At 44.2% G+C, this 16,598-nt stretch overlaps 1 protein-coding gene across 1 annotated transcript in view; it reads right to left on the minus strand.

Moving 5' to 3' along the window:
- The window catches only part of WIPI1 (WD repeat domain, phosphoinositide interacting 1), a 30,094-nt gene extending 15,125 nt beyond the window's left edge, over nt 1-14,969 (minus strand). Inside the window, exons 1-4 of the mRNA XM_054573083.1 lie at nt 14,810-14,969; nt 10,872-10,954; nt 9,418-9,587; nt 3,139-3,235 (exon numbers count right to left, since the gene is read on the minus strand). Coding sequence (XP_054429058.1) covers nt 3,139-3,235; nt 9,418-9,587; nt 10,872-10,954; nt 14,810-14,889 — 430 coding nt within the window. The 5' untranslated portion in view covers nt 14,890-14,969. The remainder of the gene's footprint in view (nt 1-3,138; nt 3,236-9,417; nt 9,588-10,871; nt 10,955-14,809) is intronic.
- Nucleotides 14,970-16,598: the final 1,629 nt, after the last annotated feature.

A 16,598-nucleotide genomic window follows, 5' to 3' on the forward strand; every position in this document is an offset into this window, starting at 1 on the left:
AAGAACCAATGGCATCGTCAGCTGGATTAGCGGGAAGTCCTGTGATTCTAAGTCATTGTCATCTTGGTATTCCGAGTATGACATGTCAAACTTAAAGCAAGTTAACGGTGATTTATTACATACTGTTTCCTCTGGGACAATTCATGGCTCAGAATATCCTTTCCAATTTTCAAAAATAGCAAGGAATCTCTGTGCTTGCAAATGCACTATGCTTCTGCAAATGAGAGCCATTTCCCCACCTGCACTGCCATTCCTCGAAGAGATCTCCCTCACAATAAACCACTACTTTGTTCTGTGATGCACACTTACATGTGGTACAGACTGCCCCTTCCATACTCCGTAAAAGGTGGTGAGATCTATGGCACACCCGAGTCCCGTAGCTGGCAGAACCTGTACGGAAATTTCTACCCTCTGCTGCTCAGCGCAGAGACTGCTGCGCTAGCAGGAAATTAGCTTCGCGTCCCGTCTGGCCTAATTCTTCAGAGGAAACAGCCCGCAATCTTTGACACAACAGGAATAGGCATGACACAAACACAAAGAGGAAGGAAATTTACAGCCACGTTGGATACTGAGTGCAATGTATCAGGGGAACTCTGCATCATTTCATTGTAGTTCATGTGGGCAAAATGCATACAGGGTTTATGTGCTTGAGACAATAAGAAGTGATTCTGTCTCCCTTGGGTAATTGTTAAGGGTTTATAAAATCAAAGCCAGAGCTTCCATCTTTATTGTTGTTCAGAAAATATATTGGAGAATGAGAACAAATAAAGGAAACCACTAGCCTCAGGATTTTAAGTTCATGGTTTTGACAATGCAGAGTCAACGGGTGGTTCTTGAGTGAGGAGCCGGTCCCATCACCAAAGTACAACTTTGGCGGTGTCGGGCTGCCCGCCGGCTGGCGCTGGGCCAGTGCGCGCGCCTGGCGGGCCGCCCATGAGTCTGTGAGTGTGGAGCAGACGCACCTTGGCTCTCACCCCATGCCCTTGGTCAGTCCTCCCCACAGTTCTGGGGGTGAAAAATATCATCTCCATTTTACTGAAGCAGAAAGGGAGCTCAGTGGTTGTTGAGATGATAATTATAAATTTCAGGATCTGAAAAACTCCTGGACACTCTCTCCAAAGGGTGGCAAAGGTGTAATGAGACACATTTTGGTCTCTCAACCACACCCCAGCCTTTCAGAAGGAAATGCTAAATCTGTCCCTGCATCCACTCATAATATTTCTCTGAGACAGAGAAAACACCTATCATTGTTTCTAATTTTTCTTGAGACCAAATTATTCCTTTTACAAATAATGCACATTCTTTCAAAATAGCCCTACACTTTCATAACTTCTTCCCTCCTGTTTAAACTGAACAAAGTAAGGTAACCAATGAGTTTTGAAGCTAAGAAAGACAGCTGTATTGGCTAAAAATAAAGAGTAGAGAGGGAGGAACTCTGCTTTTGCAGGAGGAACAGGCCTGGCCCCGAGGGCGGACAGTGCTGTCCCCTGGCCTCGGCAGCCTGAGAGAGACAGTGCAGGGGAGGGGCAAGGGAAGCCAACCGCCGGGCAACCCACAGGTCCCTGTGCTGGAGATGCCACTCACTGTGCCCAGTGGCTCTCTCTCCAAAGAACCAGAGAGCCATGTGCAGCTTGGAGCTTTCTGCCCCGCTGGATGTCTCCTGCCCGAATCTGTCAAGGTCCATCTCGGGCCCGCACCTCCTGGGAGCTCCGCTCAGATTCCGCTCACCTCCCCTGCCCACCCAGAGAGCACATCGTGCTGTCGACTGCCTGCACCCCCATCACAGCCTGGGTCTTCCCCCTACTTGTCCTGCCCCTGTGTGTCACATGGAACAGATGGGCTCTGGGAAGAGTGTGGTTGGCCTACTGGTGCCTGGCAGTGCCTAGCGTGGCCCTGGGCACACAGTGTGTGTTCAGCAGATTCCTAAACTCATCATTCCTAAACTCATCATTCTTGCAGATGAGTTTAGGAATGAGCCTCTCATTCCTAAAACACCAAACTTAACCCCCACAGTGCCTGCACTTACCAGCCTCCAGTTTGTGAAATAGGCTTTAAGTCATTTCACAGAACTTTATAACGGCCTCCTTGGCTTTGTTCTTTTAAAAATACTTCATCATGGCTAAAATTCGTTAAGCACTGACAGCAGCAGTAAAAGGCCATGTGTAGCATTGAGATGCAGAGGAGGAAACGAGGCAGAGATGTTCTCCGCACGGCAGGCCATGTGTGGGCCGGCTGCTTTCCCAGACGTTACCTCACTTCATTCTCAGCTGACCCTGTGACATGGGTATTATGATCCCATTTTACAGAGAAGGAAACTGAGGGTCAGGGTCTACATATCTTGGGTTGGTCCATGCAGATCTTGAAATTCAGTGACAAAGAATTGGGAAACTGCAGTAAACTGAAGCGGTCACTTCATGATCCTAAACTGGAACACAATTTACACATAACTGAAGCATCAGATACACAATCGTTCGCGTGTGATGACTCCCCACCCTGCTACCCCGTGAAGGACCTCTTTCTCCTTTATTTCTCGCTCAGTGAGTTCCTTTAATGGCACCATCTGCTATTTCAGTCTAACAAATCCAAACTAGTCCCATTCTTAACTGGGAAACTTATTCAACAGTGCTCCATCCTGAGAAGTTAGTGAAGTCCACTAGTCTAGCAGACCAGCCAAGTAGAGATTTCTTTGTAATGTAATAGAACGCATTCCTTGCAGTTCAGCTTGTCTTTCTCCTAGTCACGTAAACACACCGAGTCAAAACCTGCTTTTAATTATTACACCTACTCTGTCCTGGGCAACCACAGAAAATAATTAGGGATAAACACCGTTCAGTATTGGATGCATGAAATCTCCCACGCATCTACCTTAAACGCCTTGACACATTTGCTGAGAACGGGCCCCAGATGAAAGGAGTTTCTGTCCGGTGGCCATGGTGGCCACAAAGCCTCTTGCAGGATGCATGGCCTTAACATACTTGAACCTGACACCATTAGAACACAGCTTCACGGTAAACACCACAGAGACATACAAAGCAAAAACACTGCTTCAGGTTCACAAGACTGCTGGAAATGCAGCTTGTGAAGGGGGCGGCTGGACGTGAGGGGAGGGGAGGCACCCGCCTTGTCCGGGGAGCTCACCTGTTGGGTTTGCAGGGATATCCAGGATGGTCTTCAACAGCTTCATGTCCTTAATGTTGTGAATGTAAATGGACTCCTCCAGGCACACCAGCAGCCTCTGTAACCACAAAGGCTTGTCAGCCTACTGGATCGGTTAGGGACCTAGCACATTGAAATCGCTCGTCTTTCCTCTAAGTCCTAACTGGGTTCTAAGCCTGACGGAGGAAAAAGTTGGATGATGGATTTGAAGATGATGTTTATGTATGCACACGTGCACACACACACACACACGCACATCATTAGTTGCCTAAACAGAAACTTAAAATACAAGATCTTTAGAAATTTCACCTAGAAATTGATATTTCCCTCCCTCACTTTTTCCTTCCTTCCTTGTACTTTCCCCTCTCCTTAGCATGGGGACTTCTGAACACTTCCCGACCAGACTCCCTTTGCTTTTAGGACACTTTTGAGTAAACTTTTGGGTTTCTATTTCTATCAGGCAGGCTCCCCTTTTTAAAATTGAATTTATTGGGGTGGCATTGGTTAATATATTATTATAATTTTATATATAATTAATATAATGTATTATAATATTTATAACTAATATATTAATATAATATTATAGTATATTGGAAATGATACAGGTTTGGTGTACAATTCTGTAATCCATTATCTGTGTATTGTATTGTGGCCATCGCTACAGTCAAGTTTCCTTCCATCACCATTTATATGTATCCCTACTTTACCCTTTTCCACCTCTTCCCACACCCCTTTCCTTCCGGTAATCACCATACTGTTATCTGTGTCTATGAGGATTTTTTTTTTTTTTTTTTTTTTTTGCTTAATCCCTTCACCTTTTTCACCCAGCCCCACACCCTCCCTTCCCCTCTGACAGCTGTCTGTTCTCTATGAGTCTGTTTCTATTTTGTTAGTTTATTTTGTTTATTAGATTCCACATATGAATGAAATCATATGGAATTTGTCTTTCTCTGGCTTATTACACTTAGCATAATACTCTCAGGTCCATCTATGCTGCAGCAAAAGGTAAGATTTCCTCTTGTTTACAGCCAAGTAGTGTTTCACTATGTAAATGTACCACAGCTTTTTTATCTACTCATCTATTGATGGACACTTGGGCGGTTTCAAATCTTGGCTATTTTAAGTAACGCTACAATGAACAGAGGGGTGTCTATATTCTTTCAAATTAGTGTTTCAGATTTCTTCAGATACGATCCCAGAAGTGGGATTGCTAGGTCAAAAGGGAGTTCCGTTTTTATTTTTTTGAGGTAACGCCATACTGCTTTCCACAGTGGCTGCATCAGTCTGCATTCCCAGCAACAGTGCAAGAGGGTCCCCCTTTCTCCACATCTTTGCCAACACTTGTTGTTTGTTGATGATGGCCATTCTGACAGATGTGAGGTGATATCTTATTGTGGTTTTAATTTGCATTTCTCTGACGATTAGTGACGTTGAGCATCTCTTCATATGTCTATTGGTCATCTGTATGTCCTCTTTGGAGAAGCATCTCTTCAAGTCCTCTGCGCATTTTTTAATTGCATTGTTTGTTTGTTTTTTGTGTGTTTTATAAATTCTTTATAAATTTTGAATATTAACCTCTCATCAGATGTATCATTGGCAAATATGTTCTCCCATTCAGTGAACTGTCTTTTCATTTTGTTGGTGGTTTCCTTTGCAAGAACCTTTTAGTTTTATGTAGTCCCTTTTATTTATTTTTTCTTTTGTTTCCCTTCCCTGTGGAGACATATCAGAAAAAACATTGCTACGAGAAACGTCTGAGATTTTACTGCCAATGTTTTCTTCTAGGATTTTTATGGTTTTGAGTCTAATATTTAAGTCTTTAATCCATTTTTAGTTTATTCTTGTGTATGATGTAAGGAGGTGGTCTCGTTTTATTTACTGCACATATCTGTCCAATTTTCCCAACACCATTTATTGAATAGACTGTCTCTACCACATTGTTTGCTCTTGCCTCTGTTGTTAAATATTAATTGACCATAAAGGTGTGGGTTTATTTTTGGGTTCTCTATTTTCTCCTGTTGATCTATATGTTTGTTTTTATGCTGGTACCATGTTGTTTGGTTACTATGGCCTTATAATATAGTTTGATATCAGGCAGTGTTATTCCTCCAATTTTATTAGTCTTTCTCAAAATTGTTGTGGCTATTTGGGGTCTTTGGTGATTCCATATACATTTTTGTTCTAGTTCTGTGAAATACACTGTTGGTATTTTAATAGGAATTGCATTGGATCTACAGATTACTTTCAGTAGTATGCACATTTTAATGATGTTAATTCTTCCTATCTATGAAGGAAGAATTATGTGACATATGCTTCCACATATTTGTATCTTCTTCAATTTCTTTCTTCAGTGTCTTATAATTTTCTAAGTACAGGTCTTTTATATCCTTGGTTAAATTTATTCCTAGGTATTTTTTGATGCAGTTGTAAATGGGATTGTTTTCTTAGTTTCCCTTTCTGATAGTTCTATTGGTGTATAAAAATACAACTGGTTTCTGGATATTTATTTTGTATCCTGCTACTTCACTGAATTCATTGATCAGTTCTAGTTTTTTGGTGGAATCTTTAGGATTCTCTCTATATAATATTGTGTCATCTGCAAATAACGACAGCTATTCTTCTTCCTTTTCAACTTGGATGCCTTTTACTCCTTCTTCTTATCTGATTGTTGTGGCTAGGACTTCCAGTACTATGTTGTACAAGAGTGGGGAAAGCAAACATCCCTGTCTTGTTCCTGATCTTAATGAAAATGCTTATAGTTTTTGTCCTTTGAGTAGGATGCTGGTTGTGGGTCTGTCCTATATAGAGGCTGTCTCCATTTTGATGTTCATAACAAGTCTCCTCCTTGTACAGAGGTGCGTCTCTTTGCTCCTTCTGGATCTCCCAATCTTCTGTTTTACCCCTCTCCAATGAATGGTCAGATTTGAATTTCACTTAACTCTCCTGCAGACCTATCTTTGTGCACTTTCCTCAGCCCTGATAGAGGCGTGGAGAAGCCCTTCAGCCCTCATATGAATACCCCATGCCCCGCCCATGCTCAGCTCCTCTCCCTGGGGTTGCCCTCCCCAGTGCTGGGAGATCCTACTCTGCCTCTTCAATGAGACCTGTCAGGTTTGGAGGTTCTTCCCAACGGCGGTGCTCTCTACCAGGTGGAAACAGGACACCGGGTTAATGTGCTGCATGTGTAAGGGAACAGGATGCATAGCTCAGTGCAGGTGAATCGATGTTGGGTGGTCGGGGAGGAACTGGGGGTCCAGCATCTCTGGCCTCACTTCAAGCAGCTGCCTCCGACCCCCACCCACGCCTGACTCAACTGCCCTCAAGGCTAGTGGTTCTCAGACTTGGATGAGAATCTCTGCACCCAAGGGGCAGGGGCTGGACTCTTCCCAGAGATTCTGGTTCAGGAGGTGGTTCACCAAGTGCCCCAGGTGATTCTGACGCAACCTGTGTTTGAGAACCACTGTTCTTGAGCCAGACCCTTTTATCCCAGGGAACAAAACTTGGAAAGGCAGGTACCTGAAACACTACAAAAGAGCAGCAGTCTTTCCTCCTGGGAAAAGCCTGCCCCTTTGTTTTCCCAGCAAGATGCCTCAAAGCTCAGAACAACAGAGACTGACACTTGAACCAAACAGAAAAATAAAATGTAAACATCTTAATTAAGGCACATGGTCACAGGTCTGAGGCTGGGTGCTGAGGAGCACCAGAATTCTAACGGGGGTCTCAAAACCGATGACAAATTAGTGTTTCTCCATGGAACACATATTCTCTGGCTGACCTGATCCCTTTGCCTTTTGCCAGCATTTACTATGGTTCGGACTCTTATTACTCTATGCTTGTTATGTTCTCAGGTTTCTGATATTCCCTCGTAGCCCTTCCAGCCCCACGCCCAATCCCCAGACTACTGGGTCCTCAACACTTGAGGAACCGGCATGTACTGCTAGCTTGTCTGACCTCATTCACATCTTTTCCCTGCAGCTCTGGGACCCCCTTGGCCAAATATCAGTCCACCCCCCGATACAGGCTACAGACAAGAATTAAGCAGGAGGAAAACAGACAGAAAGCGTTCAGAGGGAAAGGCTCTTTGCCTTCGGTTCACGTGACAGCACGCTTCTTGGGGGGTGGGCATAGCCCTGCTCACTTGCTTCCTTTGACAGTAAGTCTTCAGCCTCAGCAGAACCATGGGCTGCTGGCCTTCGGCTCCGCTCATCCCCGTCCCTTTGGCTCCTATTGACTTTTCTAAATTTCATCATTTAATAATTCCTTTTATCAATTAATTAAAAAAAATTATAGTGTCTGCCCTCGAGCACCACAGACTCAGACTTAGTGTCAGAGGCTGGCTCTTGATGCCACACTTGTTCTGAAGGGCACCTGTCATCCACAGGTTGAGGACAAAGGGCAAGAGACCTATGAAAGCTGCATATCAAAAAGCATCTGGTTGACTGTCGTTATTCCATTGAACACATATCCTCAGTTAAGTACCAGGGCAATCATATCAACTAAAAATGAAAAGTATCACAATTACTAAATAGTCTTCCTTTCTGTATATTTGAGGGCCCCCCACCTGGCAGGCAGGGGTTGCAGGAGTTCCCTAAATCAGAAGTTGTTAAGGCCCAAACCTGAATGTTTTAAGAAAAGCAAATGCCACACATTTTCCAGACCTGTTCCAAGTCATTTTTTTAGGAGCAGAAATGTCAAAGGAAGAGAGACCTGTTTGACCTGGATTCTGATTAGCTTGGCCACGAACAGCTGAGGAGTCCTAGGTGCATCAATGTTCTTTGGAAGATGGGGGAGGGGAGCCTTAAAGTGAATGAGTGTTATATTGATGGGGTGACAGCTAAAGGTTAGCAGACTCGGACACTTGTCCCATTTGCTAATGAAAATATCAGAGAGCAAGTAAGAGAAAAGTTACACCAATAAATGCCATAGGTACTATTTGAGGGTTCTGATCTCTACCGGACATTTGCCTGAACAATCTTAAAAAGACAATCAGCTACCAAAAAAGGAAAGTTGATGTTCCTATAGTAGTAGCTACTACCACATGCAAAGATAAAGATAAGTCTGTAACAAGACCTACCATGCTTCCAACAGAGTTCAGAGGGAGCCCTTGAGCCACGAATTGTGCTTAGAATCCTTCAAGTTGAAAACTCTCAAACAGCCTTTACCTCCCTTGCCAAGAATCCAGGGTTATTTTCTTTTTTACTCTAGCTCCTCTTTGCTTAAAAATCCCCTATATCCTATTTCTCAGACTATTTTCCACTTTATACAGGCCTAACTCGATATTCAATCAAAATATCTGATCAACTCACAGAAACAATCTCTTCCTTACTATAAACTTAAGAAAGCACTTTGCCTTATTTGTTTAAAAAAAAAAATCATCAGTTAATAGTTTAGGTACAATGAGAGAAGAAAACATTGTCCTCAGTGAATGCAACAACCTCCACCATCCTGGGAGTATTTACTTGAATAGACAGAGCTGTGTACTCATACTGAGCATCTGTTTGTTTATTCAATAGGCAGGAAACAGATAGTTATGGAGCGTTTTCTACCAGGTCTTCCAACACTGAACAAAACGGATGCAGCCCCTGCCCTCCTCATAGGATTTAAAATCTAGTGATTCAGCTTCAACAGAAACTCTGCTTATACTTCAAACACTTACTTCACAAGGCCTGATATTTTTCAAGAGAAGGTGCGGCATATTTGAGATAAGAATAATCTTTCTTTCAACAAAGAAAATACTACAGGAACAATCTTCGAGTGTTTGCTGGGTGAAAGTGGAAGCCTGAGACCAAGGGCCCGGCCCACTGGGCCGCTTTACTGACCGGCTTCTGAGCCAACCCAGGAGGACCACACTTAATCCTTAGGAGTTTTGTTCTGAGAGGTACTACCGCCAATCTGCAGTGAATGACACCATCAGGGACCCAAACCAGTAAGGTGTCCCTCTGTTGAAAGTGTCCCTGCAATAGCTCAGGGAAGAGTTTCAGAGCCTGGGATCCGCCCAGTCTGCACCCAGGAGAGTTCACCTACCCACTGGCCAATGTCCGAGAAAGAACAAGAGGCAGAAGGACCAGGGAGGACGCACCACTAAAACGGGCATGGAGTAGACCCTCTTTACTGTAGCCCCATAAAATGGGGGCTGAGTATGAAAATCCCCTTTAGAATTTGATGCTTGTTCTAGAAACATTCATCTTGAAAGATATCCATCTTTCTCTTTGATCCCAATGAGCAGAAGCCTTGCAGTCTAGATGAACCTCCCCCACTTACCTGCCGGTTCAGCCTTATGGACAAGATGTTGTTGGAGTAGCTGTAATTACAGATCTCTGTGCCTTTCTTGAAGTGATAGACGTTCATTTGCCGTGGCTTTGTGCGACTGACCACTACCACCAGGCTGCTGGAGAAGAGGCGCTCCACAATGTAGACGTCCGGGATGTCATCTGGAAGGGAGAGCGGCTGAGGTTACCTGGGTTTCAGTGCCCCCTTGACTAGGCCAGGTACCCAGCATTCTCTGGGTCCTACTGACCGGGCATGCGTTTGCAATGATTTTTCCTCACGGTGAAGCTTTAACCATTTCCAAATGTACCAGTTCCAAAGCCTTACCAAATATCTAAAGAAAATGCTAGGGACCAGACACAAAGTCAGGATTCCCAGAGCTCCCACTGCAGGGCCCTAAGATGGCACTGTTTGCTCTAGGAAACATATCTGAGGGGTTCGGACAATCTCACTCTACCCTTTTCTCCCTGAGAAGTTTCAAAGAAGTGACTACTCTCTCAGAGCCTCTGCTTTCGGGATTCTTTTTGTCTCTGTTGCTGAGACAGGTACCACCATGGCGGGTGGTAACATAGAAAAATCTGTACTCCTTCCCCATCTTGCTGTGCTCACAGACCCTGTCTGGAATCCCTTTCCTGTTGTAAACAACCTGGATGCAATTTTATGGCCAGGAAAGTACTTCTGCACTCTGGGAGAAAGTACATTAGTAAGCCTCCTGAGCACCGGTCGGTGCAGAACATTCTTTTCATGCCTTCCTTGCTCTTGAGTAAGTCCCACAGGGAGCAACACAGGACAGATACTGAGCAAAATATTCATGAAAGTGGCATAATAAAAATAATGTCTTACAAATAAATCAGGAGCCAAATATATTATTTACCAAACCACTTTCTGGGAAATCCAAAGACTGTATATTCTTCACTATTATGATGGCATAAACTATTGCATACCCTGGGAATATTAGAGTTATATTTCTAAGCTGAAACTTTAAAAAATATTCACCAGAAGTACTCCAACACCTTCAATATGGACTATGTAAAAGGGATAGTATTGTTTTATTAAAGCAAAGAATATACTTCCACGACTCAATGAATGTTACCAATATTCTATAGCACCAATATAATGGAAAAAGTCCTAACTGATCTTTTCATATGACAACTATAAAAAACTGATGACTGTTAACACATGTATATGAAAAATTATCAGCAATATGGTTTCAAACAAAGGATTTCTTAATATGTTACCTAAGCTATCGCTATATCTCACTAAGTGCTTCATCATGGTGTTGTTTTTTTTTTTTTAAGCAAGAGGAGACAATGATTTATATTTAAATCTGAAAGATACTGACTCCAGTTTGATGGCTGGGGGAGGGAAATGCAGAAAGCTCAGGGGAACCAGGGACTAAGGTTCAGAGGGGAGATCTGCTGTCCCTGAGGCCTCAAACCCACACTTACTGCTTCCATGGACTTGGTCCAGTTGCTCCACAGAACTCAAAGAAAACAGCTTATACCCGGCTTTGGTTCCAATGGCGAGGGAGCTATGGGAGAGAATGACAGCCAGGAATGACAACAGGTACTGTACTCCAACTCAGACCTGCCTGCCCCCTGTTCCCTCTCACCTCACAGGGGCAGATAAACATACATCCTCAGGTGCTCGATATGTGATAACTTCCTAACTGGCGAGGCACACCTTGTCAGGTGGGTACGTATGGTAAAAGGACAAGGTCAAAGACAACTACACACAAAAATGTGAAATGGCTGAAGAGCCTGAAACTCCACGGGCTGTGTCATCAAGTGAAATGTTGAACCTAGGAGAGGCCATGTTTTCCCAGCTCAGCAGAAATAGCAAAAAATGGAATGTTTAGGAATATTCACCGTAGTTCCACTCCCAACACAGTTAGGGGGCTCCTGGTCGTTTGAGAGGTACTTTACCAAGAAGTAAATCATTTTTTATTCCCTTGATGACTTTTTTTATTTTGCTTAAAAAAGGAAATAGAGGTTCTTAGTAGGTATAATAGGTCACTAGCAGGCAAAATTTAATGGATGCTTCCTTTATTTTTTTTCCATGAAACATTCCCAGACACCTTATACCAGTAGCTCTCATTCCTGGGAGGGTATCAAACTCACTCAGGAAATTTACAACAACAAAAACATACTGATGACTGTCTACCCCTATTCCCCCAACCCTGACCCGAATCATTTATTTATTTTTTAGTTCAAGAACTCTAATATGCAGTCAGGGTTCAGAACTCTGCTTTATACCAACCAACAAAATAAAAACTAAACACTTATCTGGGACAATGTGGGTTAAAAAACTTTTTTTTAGAAAAATTTTCCACTTCTTAATCCATACGTAAACACAGAATGTGAACCCAGGTTTGTTGCTGTTCTTGTTGTTTTGGCCTCAGGATGAAAGCAATGCATCTGTTTCGTTCAGCAGCTGGGAATTCCCTTCAGCTTTCTCCTGAGTGATGAAGCGGATCTGACGCAGAAGACACTGAGAATAACCAGTCTGACCCTGGGCACTTCCATCCTGGCAAAATGGGATGTCTGAGCTGAAAGGGACCTTGAAACGGTCCTCTGTGGACCTACAAATTAGTCCAACTTCCTCATTTAAAACAAATATATGAAAAGGTGAGATTCACTCTTCACAGAGAAGCATATACTAAAATAAGCAGCTCACTGCTACGAGCGCAGTGGCCATGGGTCTTGTTTCACTGGCCTAAAAAAGAGAAAGTCACGTGATTTCCCCGAGAATATTTTTCCTACCCAATCATTTGTTCTTCCTTGGGACACAGGGATGGGTGACTACAGTCAACTTGTAATCAGCGAGGCAGCGGCTTGTGTTCCTTAGCCCTCCCAACTGCCCGCTAAACTGGTGTGTTAGACTTTTGCTTGGGAGCAGCAGTGGACTTGGCATCCACAGCTACAGCCTTAATGATGACAAGCAGTAACTGGAAAGACAAGCCAGCAGCATCGTAAAACCTTCCAAGTATACTCTGTAGTTACTGCTTTCAATTCTTTTCACATAAACTTTTTCACATATAGGTGCATTTACTTGTACACCGAAGTTTCTAAAGCTTGAAAGTAATGAAAAAAATGTGGTAACTAGAGTCTTATAATATTAACCAATACATCTGGCAATTTAAAATAATTTTCAAACATATACCCTGCTCCTGGAACAGAAGAATTTTACATATGAGAAAATGGCAGTGGGGTCACTATATACGTTTTAAATGATTAGTCAGTGGCTACAAAAGTGTCTGAATCAAGGCATTCAGATGAAAACCTTATTTTATCCATTAAGCTTTATTGTAGGAAAAAAATTTCTCACCACCTCCTATGGGCATAGGGTTTGGGATAAATACGTATCACCAAGCAAATGAATAAAAAAGTGTCCAAATTGTCTAGCACAGTGCTAAGCATGAAATGGGAGTGAAAGACACTGGTAAAGATGGGTCATTTTCACCCATCTTCTCCAGAAATGCTAGATCTTAAACTCAGGCTACTTACAGAAAAAGTCACCCTGATACTCGTAATGTATTCAGTAAGGGGCTTGACTTATTTTAAAATTCAATGTCATACCCTCTGTGGCTCAAAACAACTGACCGTGACAAAAACTTTTATTTATAGGTGAGACGGAGCTGCCCAGCAGAGCCTTCATCCAAGAAAATGGAACTGACTGTAGGGACTGAGGAAATTAACTTTCTCAGCACCCTACCGTTTAGAAAATAACATTCTTATTCAGCTGCTATGAAAGCCTGGGCTTTCAATCTAGAATAAAGATTAAAAGGATCTAAGAAGTAATGCTACAAAGCAGAAATTAGAAGATTCACTAATAAGCAAACTAACCCCCCTCCTTAACCTGTGTTCATTTTGGGAAGGAAAATACCCAGGCATTTCTACAACCATCCCCTCTTGCAAAATATTTCTTACAAAACATCAGAATTTTATATAGACTACATTTTTGTAAACTGTGGGTCTCAACTGTGAGTGAATCCTAAAAACAAGTCAGTGAGTCACAAATGGCCTTTAAAAAAAAGGAAACTGAAAATACCAGAGGGTATCACCCATCATAAGGGTAAACACAATTTTGTGAATCATTTTTTAGTGACATTATTTGCACATGGGTACTGGGCGATGTTGTAATATATATTTCTTACTGTGTTTGTGGTTGAGGAAGGCTTCAAAGTCACTCATCTAACTACCCAAGATGTCTAGTAACCAGATTACTGGATTACGCATGGAGTTTTTTTGAACAAAGGCATACTGTCTGGCATGGGGTGTATTTAAACAGAAACACAAAGAGAATGGAAGCCAAGAGTTGCTTATGGTACGCGATGGCCTTAATTACTCCACTGAATGTTCAATATTAGCACAACCCAGTCACGGGCCAAAAGCGCAAGCCTGAAGCTGACTCCAAACAAGGAACACAACAGAAACTGGTACAGCAGGAAGTGGGAAACTGGGAAGAGGTCATCCCTGCTTGATGCGCTGGGTGCACATTCCAAAGAGATTATTCCATAGGGTCTCCGGGGCTGGCGTCTAACAATTCCAAGAAAAGAGGGAAGGAGAGCGACGGGACGGAACCCTCCAGATGCCTGAAATACAGTCCAGGGAATCCCAGTTCTCTGGCCAAAGGCGAGACGTGACCATCAAGGTGAAACATTAAAAATCCACTCAAAAAGCAACAGGGTGGAGCTCATGCTCCTGGGGGAAAGCAACCTTGGGCCGAGAAAGGGCTCGTGGGCTCGGAGAAGGCGGTTCGGCCTCGCTGAGTTGGCTGCGTGGAAATGCGGGGAGAGGAACGGAAAGGTTTGACATCCAGAGGAGGCAGGCTTGATGCCAGCGCTGGGGATGGGACGGGGGCTGGCCTGCCCGCAGGGATAGGCTGCCTCTTTGTCCGAGGCCCTGCCCATCTGCCACGTTGAGATGCTCAAGGACAAATGGGAAAGTTTTTCCTGGACTCTTCCTGGGCCCCAACTACCACGCCTTGGGTCAACTTCCAACCTGCCCCTCCCCTCCCATCTCCTTTGTTTTGGCCTCTGCCCCTCCTTCCCCATATCCCCACCTCGGTCACCACCACCAGCCCCCATTCCTTAGCCTTCCTCAGCCCTACTTTCCTTGCTAACTTTCCCACTTCACCCTCGACCACCCCTCCTGGCTCTCGGCCTTAGCAAGGGTTGGGGACGCCCAAATCCCCTGCTGGCGGAGGAGGAGGGAGGAGATGGATACCTAGACCCAAACCAGATGAGGGCAGCCGCCGCCGTCCCGCTGCCGGCCTCTTGGGGCGCAGGCCAGCGCCTCTGTTGCTACAAGTTGCGGACAGGACAACACCCCTGGCCGCGACTTTCTGTCCCCCACTTCCCCGCCAGGCAGACTCCGCCGCTTACGTGCAGTCCTGGTTGAAAGAGAAGCAGCTGAGCGCCGCTTCGACCCCTCCCGGGGGGCCGTCCGCGGCCTCGGCCTCCATCGGGGGCTCGACCCGGGAAGCCACAGTACGGAGCGGGCGACAGCCACCTCAGCAGCCCGCTGGCGCCGGCTCTGGGGGCCGGGGGGCCGGCCCCTCTCCGCCCGAGCCCCGCCTCGATCCCGCTTCGCCCCGCCCCTCCCAGCTTCGGTCCGCCCCTCCTGCTGTGGCCGCGGTTCCGGTTGCTATTGGCCGCGAGCCCTGGCCGCGGCGCACTCTGACCAATTGACGACGTTTGTGGGCGGACCTACCTGGCTCGAGACCCGCCCTCAACTCCGTGGCGCGGCTCTCCATTGGGCGAACGCGCGTGATGCGGAGGCTGCAGGCCACGTGGTGGTGTTTTCATTGCCAGAGCCGCTGGTAAAGAGGGAGAAGGGAGAACGTGTGCAGCTGGGGCGGGACCTACTGGCTCTGGTAGGCGAGTGCGTCGCGGCTGCCGCGAAGGGGACAGGCGGACTCTCTCGTTCCTACACCACCCAGTGCCCCGTCGTGTGTAACTCTTCGTCTGTTAAACTTACAGAGTTTAGTAGAAAGCATTAGCCGCCGACGCTTCACCCTTTTGTAGAGTCATCAAGCTGCTTTGAAAAGCGTTTCTAAATTGAGGATGCCAAGGACAGGCAGATAAGTTATCTTACCCATTGCACTACCGTTGAAAATGACTACATGCCAACACTGTATTAACTCGTTGAATTCTTAGAAAACTTTGTGAGGAAAGGATAATTATGCCCAATTTAAAGAAGTGGCAACTGAAGCCTGGAACTGCTAAACAATCAGAATGTGGGTTTGTCTGGTTTCAAGATCCATGCACCAAACAACCCTTCTAGACAATATTTGACAAAACTTTTTGGTCTGTAGCTGAAAAAAATTAAGGAAAATGCGTATAGGATGGTGTATTTTATGAAAGGTATGATGTCTTGAATACACAGTTTAAAACACGTAATTCAAGATGGCAAAAAGTCTGTATTCCCAAGCTAAATACATGTTGCCATGTGGAAATACCAGCACAGTTTGTGAATTATTAGCTCTATTAGCTTTGCTAGCTTTGGATTTATTTAATTCCTGACAAATTTTTAATTCATGCTTTTCAAGTTTTAAGATAAAATGGTATTTTAACTATTGTTATGTCACAACACTTCAGATTGGTATAATTCAAATTCATCAATTTTGTGATTATATATATTTAAATATATTTATTTATATATGGAGACTTGGACGTAGAATGGATGAGAGAAGAGCAACACTTGACCGAAGCTTTTCTGTTTGAATTTTCGGTTTTGGTTTGAAATGCAAATATAAGTTTCTTCTCTCAAATGATGTAAAAATAGTTCACCTCAGAGATCTTCAGTGTGTGTGATTGCTCTTCAGTTGATTGTGAGGTGCTGTATAACATCTTAAGTGAGGAGAGCTCTGTTTGGATGCCTTAACTGCATCATCATTGTAACCTCTCAGATCAAAGGTGCTGTCCTCCGTCCTCCCAGCTCAGGTGAATGATTCAGTCCTTTCTTTTCTAGTTAGAATACCAAGGGTATGGCATGTTAGGTGCTAGATTGCTGGGAGAATTACATGACATGCCCAATAGATTTTTAAAGTGGAAGTTGTTATTACCAGGAGTTTGGGCTTTATGGGGTAGAATTGGGAGCTGGTGTTAGTTTTTGAGCAGGAGTGTTTCATGATAAAAGCAGTGTTTTAGGCAGATAAACTCAGCCAAAGTG

This window comes from Pteronotus mesoamericanus, unplaced genomic scaffold (assembly GCF_021234165.1).
Source record: "Pteronotus mesoamericanus isolate MK-2021 breed Mesoamerican mustached bat unplaced genomic scaffold, CSHL_Meso_final contig_246, whole genome shotgun sequence".
Taxonomy (NCBI): Eukaryota; Metazoa; Chordata; class Mammalia; order Chiroptera; family Mormoopidae; genus Pteronotus; species Pteronotus mesoamericanus.